This window comes from Lacerta agilis, chromosome 8, assembly GCF_009819535.1.
Source record: "Lacerta agilis isolate rLacAgi1 chromosome 8, rLacAgi1.pri, whole genome shotgun sequence".
Lineage (NCBI taxonomy): Eukaryota > Metazoa > Chordata > Lepidosauria > Squamata > Lacertidae > Lacerta > Lacerta agilis.
In genome coordinates this window covers 14,093,910-14,102,308 of record NC_046319.1, presented here as the reverse complement: position 1 = coordinate 14,102,308, position 8,399 = coordinate 14,093,910, and the positions used below count along the sequence as shown (strand labels likewise).

The 8,399-nt window shown below is 49.1% G+C and overlaps 1 protein-coding gene across 1 annotated transcript in view; it reads left to right on the top strand.

Moving 5' to 3' along the window:
- The first annotated feature begins 4,785 nt into the window (after positions 1-4,785).
- Positions 4,786-8,399, top strand: part of SLC25A33 (solute carrier family 25 member 33) — a 52,398-nt gene continuing 48,784 nt past the window's right edge. The window contains exon 1 of the mRNA XM_033156245.1: positions 4,786-4,823. Coding sequence (XP_033012136.1) covers positions 4,801-4,823 — 23 coding nt within the window. The 5' untranslated portion in view covers positions 4,786-4,800. The remainder of the gene's footprint in view (positions 4,824-8,399) is intronic.

The window sequence follows — 8,399 nt, the reverse complement described above, 5'->3', positions numbered from 1 at the left end:
CTAGGTTGGCAGGAGCTGGGACCGAGCAACGGGAGCTCACCCCGTCGCAGTGATTCAAACCGCCGACCTTCCAATCGGCAAGCCCTAGGCTCAGTGGTTTAGACCACAGCGCCACCCACGTCCCATATAAAAACATAAGAAAACATAAAACATTTTTTTTAAAAAAACTTCCCTATACAGGATTGCTTTCAGATGGCTCGGGGGGTCAGATAACTCCATACCCTCCAACATTTTTCCAACGGGAATAGGGACATCCTAAGGAAAAGTGGAACATTCCAGGATCAAATCAGAAATCAGAAAAATCAAATCCCTGGAAACTCGGGACACTTGGAGGGTTTGCACTCTCCACTGGACCATTCTGAAGCAAGGGTGGGAAGCATTTGGCTCTCCAGATGTCAGTGATCTACAAGTCGTCATAATCTCTGCCGATCATGGTGGATGGTCACTGATGATGGGAGAAGTATTTCAGGAGGGCAGGAGCTTCCGTACTCCTTCTGGTCCCCATATAAGAACTTAAGAAAAATAAGCAGAGCTTGCAGGATCAGGCCAATGGCCCAACTAGACCAGCATCCTTTTCCTCACAGATGCCTGTGGCAGACCCGCAAGCAGGACCCAAGCACAAGAGCACTCTCTCGTCCTGTGGCTTCCAGCAACTGGTATTCAGAAGCACGGAAGTAGAGCAGAGCCATCATTTATAGTCTTATCCTTCATGAGTTTGTCCAAGCCATCTAAGTTGGTGGCCATATAATCCTATCACCCAACGGTCCCTAGCAGAGAGAGAGGTTTTCTGCCTCCCCTACTTCCTGCCTCCACCTTCTCTGCTTTCCTGGCCTCTTCTTTCCTTACTCCAACCTACCCAACTTCCTCCTCCTCCCTGTGTTGAGAGACCATGGAGGCGACACCTCGGAGCAAGTTTTCCAGGCTTCCTGTCAGAGGCACGGACAGACGTCTTTGTGGCCCATTGTCACAAACTGAGGCTGACGGTGGCTTTTCCGGCAGTGTTGCCCAGATGGTTTTGTGGAGACGGCACAGCTGGCCGCAGTTAATCAGGACCACACTGCAGGTAGATGAAAACCAGAGGAAGCTTTGTCAGGCTCATGTCTGTCACAAGTCCTGCGGAGACATCTTGGAGAGCGTGTTTGGAAGAGGAGTTGGAAGAAACATGGGAGCTGGAGGAGTCTGACAAGGGGAAGGTCCTAGCCGGCTAAAGTATGATGATCCGGAACCCCGGGAGGAGTCTGGCAAAAACGCTTAAGGGAGCTGCAAAGGATGGCGGTGAGGGGTTTGGCTAATGGAGAGGGTGTGACTTGAGGAGAGTATTGAAAGCCACATAGAGAGGCGTACTACATCTGGCCCTCGGACTTGATATTCCCCATTCCTGGAGTGGACAATACTGGCCTAGGTGGACAAACTGACTGACTGACTAACTGACTGACTGACTGACTCACTCACTCACTCAATACAGTATAAGACAACTGCATATGTTCCTAAGGAGGGAAAGCTTTTCCTCACTTCCCTTCTATTCCCCCACACTAACACACACACACACAATTTCTCAAGAGGAAAAAATGTTCCCCATCTCATATAATGTTCCACTTTGCCTCCCTTCCTTCCATCCCTCTAAAATTGCTGCCGGTCTCTTCCCATCTGACTTAGAAGCTGCTAGGCCCAATGTGCCTAGGAGTTGCTATGCAACCCCCATGTGCTCTGGCTTCTTGGCACGGGACAAGGCCCTGACCTGTGTTGTTGAAGCAGGGCTCTCCGTGCATGGGAATGGGAGCTGCCCGAGCCAGCCAGAGTCGTGTGCCAGATTTATGACACCTTTGCAAAGAGCTTGTACAATCCTGGCATGAAGTGGGGTGGGGAGCAGGCTCAGTGCTGGGGCTGAGGGGCTGGTGTCCATTCCTGGCACTTCCCTCAGGCGTCTCTGGATTTGCTGCTTCCCGACAAGGGCGAAGGGACTTGTTAATTGCTACAGGCACTGATAGTGATCACACTGTACTCATTGCAGCCTACTGGTCTGGCGCTTTCCCCGTGGCTGATCTCACGGCCTGGTTTGTAGGACAAGGAGGGAGCGCTTCAGAGAAGGAAGGAATTTTCTGGAGCCTGAAGTGTCTCAGTGTTTTCATCCCCCTTCCTTTGAACTCTGCCACTGGCTCACTGTAAGACCTTGGGCAGGGTGCTATATATCTGTCTAATGATTCTAATCTAAGCTGTCCTATAAAAAAAAAATATTTGGTGGAATGTAGGGATGAGCAAATTGGTCCACTTTTTCATGCTTAAGTTCCGTTCCTCACATTTCCATATCAGTTTGCAATTGTTCGTTTTCATGGATAATGTGCATTTTTATGCACACTGTACCATAGTATGTACATTTTTGTGCACATTACTTGGCTGCAGAACTGCGCTGCAGAATTCAGAGAAGCATGCATTTCTAAGGATGGCTGTGTTTCAGTTCAGTCTCTGGTTTGAAGGTTGCAGGATCAATCTGTGGCATCTCCAGGCAGAGCTGGGAAACACTCGCTATCTCTGAAAGTCTGATGAGCCACTGCCAGTCGGTGTAGACAATACTGAACTAGATGGGCCAAGAGCCTGGGTTGGTATAGGGCAGTTTCCTACATTTGTCTGTCTGAAGGGAAGGGCTGCATCTCATTGCAAGGGCATCTTCTTTGCCTGCTGAAGGTCTCAGCTTCAATGCCCAGCATCTACAGGCACTACTGGGAGAGTCCCCTGTCTGAATCTCTGGAGAGCTGCTGCTAGTCAGTGCAGACAGTACTGAACAATTGTGGCAACAGGAAAAGAAAAGAAAATAGTGTGTGGTCATGACTGTAGGGCATGTGTGTGTGCTCTGCCTCTACAACTGGTGGCAGTAATGCTTCTGAATACCAGGTGCAGCCTTTTAACTGTGCAAACTTTAATTTTCAGTATGTGCTTTAAACCATCCCACAAAATAGTTGCAGTATGGATGCACCCTGCTCTTTGGGGAGCTGGCTTCAGGTACCAGGCCCATTGGCAGACCAACTCTGCAATACAAAGATGTCCACAAATGTGACATGAAAGCTGACAACATTAACCCCTGCTGTGTGGGAATCCCTTGCAGATGACCACAGTGCCTGGAGACAGACTGACAGGTCATGTAACCATAACAGTGATCAGAGGAGGAAAGGCCACAGAAATAATAAACACCATAGTTCACCTGCATCAGCACAACCGGACAACTTCATCTGCCCCACCTGCAACAAAACGTATCTCCCCTGTATCAGTGTCTTACAGCCACAGCAGGGCTGTAACTCTCCAACGGTTTGACTTCACCCCCTCAAGGCCTACTCCTCCATTGTCTCCCGAGACAGATGGATGCCAACCAGGATGCACCCCGAAGTTCTTTTTAAAAAAACCCAGACCCTGGAAATGCTGGGGAACAAACCTAGGACACTTCCTGTACACAAAGGGTATTCTCTGCCATTGAGTTGTGAATCCTTCCTGCAAAACACTTACCGGTAAGTATCAGCCGAGTCAATCAGCCACAAATTGGCCATCATTTCCAGTAAATGCAACCTCAGCGTCTCACACGTTGACTCCGAGACAGACAGACTGACTAACCCACCCCAACCACAAGCTGCAGCAGCTGTGTGGCAGGCTCTGAAAGGGAAGAAGGAACATCTGCCCTTGGTTTTCTTTGGAGTGGTTGTGTGTGTTTTCTCCTGGCTTTTTTTGCATGTGTGTGCGTGTGGTTTCAGCAGAATGGTGCAGGCAGATGGGGCTGGAAGCCGCCTGCCCACAAAGTGATGAGGAAGATGGCTGGCTGCCAAGGTCAACACAACCGTCAATCTGCCTCTGACAATGTCATCCTATAGACTGACTGATGACATTACAAGCACATGATCTTGGGTCAGATTACCAGAGATCTATCTCAGCCTCTCTCCCATAACCTGGTGCGCTCCAGATGTTTTGGGCTACAACTCCCCTCATGCAGTAGTGGTTGGTGCTTGTTGGGAATGGTAGGGCGGAAGCCAGAGAGCCCAATGACAGGCAAAGCCACTGACAGGCAGAGGCAACTGAGGGTGTATTCAAATATGGGGAATATAGCATCAGTTTTCCTGATTGTAGTGCTGTTGGTTCAATTAACATCAGTGCACACCATGGCAAATCTTGGCCAGTGAACCTCAGCAAAATTGAACCTTGACTGCAATCCAATGAATTGGCCAGGGTTTGCCACAGTTTGCGCTGATCGTGTTGATTGGATCAAAGGATTAACAAATGCTAGCCATTCTGTTCCTTTCACTGTGGAGTTATGGAACTGTGGCTTTTTGACTGATATGCTGGCATGTCACCCTAAATTTCATTCATACCAGTGGTTTTGGTGTGGCACAACAATGAGCATCACTGAGCAATGTCGCTACCTCCTCCCCCTGCTTTATATGTAGAAGGTCCCAGGTTCCATTTCCGGCATCTCCAGGTTGGGCTGGCTGTGGCCCCTGTCTGATTACCCAGGGAGCTGCTGCCAGCCAGTGTAGACAATATTAAGCTAGATGGACCAATGCCGTTTCCTTTGTAGCAGTAAGGGAGAACTGTTGCCTTCATGCCCTGCCTGTGGGACACCTGACTGACCACTGTGGGAAACAGGATGCTTGATTAGACAGACCTTTGGCTTGATCCTTCAGGGCTCTTCATGATGTTCTGTCTCCCGTTCTTCTCAGGGTTGTCCCTTCAGTCACAAGCACCAGCTAGTCTCCTCCTGTGTGGAATCCTGCCAGCCCACTGCAAGAGAAGAAGGGGTCTGCCTAGGCCATCACCTGGCAGATGTTTGCATTTCTGGACTCAAGGTACAGAGGAAAAGGGTTGCTGAGGAAGGGGGAGGGAAGGGGAAGAGGGCCGCGGAATTGACGAGAGCCGGGAGGGACTTCCGTTTCCTGACTGGAGAACTTTGGCTGACACACCAGCTGTGAGTAACACACACAGACTCAGTGACACCGGCTGGGTGGCCTATTTATAGCTTGCCGGCAAATGATCCCCCTGTTTAATCGCCTAGTGAGCAAGGCTATGGTCAGTGTCGCTGGAGCAGACAGGAAAAGAAGGCCCTCCAAGAAGCTGTCCTTTGTTTGCTTAAGGCAAGGCCATTTGGCTAGGATCCTTATTAGAGTGGGGGTGGCCCTCAGTGGGTGAAGAGCACCTGATTTGTAAAATGGGACATGCCAATGCCCTTGAAAGATCACCCTTGTCTCTTATTCCCACCCCTCAATGGGCAAAAGCTTGGTGAAACACGAAATGTTCTTTGCACATGCTCAGAGGTACCAGTGGCACCTTTGTAGAATGAGAGGGGTTGAATTGCTGTCCAAGCAAGACACGCTAGGATGCCCTTGAAAGGTCATCTCTTACTTCTGTCCCCCCAATGACAAGAGCAGCTCACAGATACCTTGGTGATATGGGAAATGTTTTTTGCACATGACCAGAGACACAAGGTCTTCATTTGTAAAATAACAGACCTTGGGTTTTTCTCCAAATGAGACATACTGAGATGCTGTCAAAGGATCATCTCTCATTCCTATTTCTCCCACAGTGTACAGGAACTATTAGAAGAGAGTTGGTAATAGGGGGAAATGTCCTTTGTACATGCAAAGAGGCACTAGCAGTGCCCCATTTGTAAAGCAGGTGTTGTGCCGTTGTTCTCCGGCTTGCCATTTAGGCTGGGATTGATCTAGGTTGGTGTTGGAGATAGACTCAGACATCCATTGGGAAGGTTATGCCTCAGAACAAGTAAATTAATTCTGCACCCAGGCAATCAAAATTCTGCAACCTGTATACATTTTTGCGAAATTGAACTGAGGTGGTAGGCATTCGTTATTCTGCAGAGTTTTACTATTCTGCACCCTGGTCCCAGTAATGAAGGAAATGGTAGTAGACTCTCGATCACTCACCTGATTTCACAATGCCACCCTTTAAGAACAACAACACAGCACTGTGCATGAAACCCTGACAATTGGCAGGTCATGGTGACTTGCAAAGTGAGTTACAGGCAACATGACAAGAGGTGCATAAAATTATGCAAGGCCTAGAGAAAGTGGAAAGATAAAAGTCCCCCCCCCCACTCCCTCTCTCATATACTGTAACACTAAAACTTGGGGACTGAGGAATGACCCTCCATGTTGGGAGTTTCAGGGCAGACAAAAGGAAGGAGTTTTTCACACAGCTGCCTAGCTGAACTGTGAAATTAACTTCCACAAGAGGTAGTGATGGCCACCAACAGGGGTGGCTTTAAAAGAGGATTAGACAAATTCTTGGAGGCTAAGGCTGTCAATAGCTGCTAACTCTGATTGTGGTGCCAGAGGCGGCATTCTCCTGAATACCAGTTGCTAGAAGCTTCAAGAGAGGAAAGTGCTCTTGTGCTCAGATCCTGCTTGCTGATTCTCCATTGGGAGATCTGGTTGGCCACTGTGAGAACAGGCTGCTGGACTGGGTTGGCCATTGGTCTGGTCCAGCAGACTCTTCCTATGTCCTCATGCTTAGGAAGTTAATCCAGAAAGTCAGATTTTCTACAATGCCCAATCCCTTCCTGAGGACCTGCTCAGCTGGCAAGGATGTCAGAGAGTGGCAACTGAGCAGCCTTCACCAACCTGGGGCCCTCCAGTTGTTTTGGACTACAGCTCCCATCAGCGCTTCCCCTAACTATGCTGGCTGGGACTGGTGGGAATTGTGGTCCAAAACATCTGGAGGGCACCAGGTTGACTAAGGGTGGAAAACTAAGCATCCAAGCAGGTGTCTGTTACTCAGGGTTTCCGGAGAAAAGCTTGTGGACTTGGATGCCCAAGTCATAGGGGAAAGAGGATAGACTGGAGCCAACTGTCTGGATGGAAATTTTTGAATAATCAGCACCTGGAGTTTGGCTAGTTCAGCTTTTCCCATCCTCTTCTGTCTGCATTCCTTAACCCTGTGCAGGCCAACCCCTTCCTTCAGATGTCTGCCTCCTATAATACAAAGTTCAGGCTATGCCACAATAGAAGGAGGGCAGTGATGGACACCAACTCGGATGGCTTTCAAAGAGGATTGGATGAATTCATGGAGGATAAAGCTATCAATGGCTACCAGCCATGATGACTGTGCTCTGTGTCCACAGTCAGAGGCAGTAGTGCATCTGAAAACCAGTTTCTTTAAGCCACAGGAGGGGGGAGTGCTCTTGTGCTTGGGTCCTGCTTACGGTTTTCTCTCAGGCATCTGGTTAGCTACTGTGAGAACAGGATGGTGGATCAGAGGGGCCATTGGCCTGATCCAGCAGGCTCTTTGTATGTTCACATGAGAGCAGCTGCCAGTCAGTGGATAGAGTACTGAACTAGGCAGAACAATTGTCTGATTAAGAGTACAGTGGTTCCTCGGTTTAAGAACAATCCGGTTTAAGAACGACTCGGTTTACAAACTCCGCAAAACCGGAAATAGTGTTCCGGTTTGAGAACTTTACCTCGGTCTAAGAACAGAATCCAAACAGTGGAAGAGCACCAGTGGCGGGAGGCCTCATTAGGGAAAGTGCGCCTCGGTTTAAGAACGGTTTCGGTTTAAGAACGGATTTCCGGAACAGATTAAGTTCATAAAAACCAATGTACCACTGTATAGGAAGTTGCTATATTCAGTGTTCCTATTTAATTAACTTTAGATGTTTAACGATATCTAAAAGATCACTTCATCCCTTATGTCAGAGCTTCCCAAAGTGTGCGCCGCCACATGTTAGTGTGTCGGGTGCAGTGCGTAGGACTCCGTGCTCTCCTCCCGGGGCTGGAAACGGGTTAGTTTAACCTCTGGTTTGCTAGTAAAACTGAATTACTGTGCTGCAAAATGATACGTGTCTAAAAAAGCGTGTCACCAACATGAAAAGTTTGGAAAACTCTCCCTTATATATTCAACCAAGGAGGAGGAAGGGAGAGCACACACACAGAATTTGGGTGGAGTGGGCAGGGAAAAGTATTGTGTCAAAACCAGGTGTGCCTGAAGGAAATGGGTGTGTACCCCTCTTCAAACAGGCCTACCTAAAATGTTATTAATTCATTACATTTATATCCCATCTTCCCACCAAGTTGCTGGTGTTGAACATGTTTCTTCAAGTGTTGAACACGTTTCTTCTTCCTTCCCATTGTATCCTCCCAGCAACCCTGTGAGGGCAGGTTCAGCTGAGAGTGAGCAACTGGCCCAAGGTCACCCAATAAGCTTCTCTTGGCTGAATGGGGATTTGAACCCTGGTCTCCCAGATCTTAGTCAACACTCTAACCAGGGCCGTCTTAGAGGGATCGGCCGCCGTGGCGCAGCGATCCCTCTGCGCCCCTGGCGTGCCGCCTCTCCGCCCGCCTCCCTCCCGCACTGGCCGCCCCTCGGGAGGGGTGGTGGGTGAGCGGGGGATGAGGGGCGTGGCTCTGGAG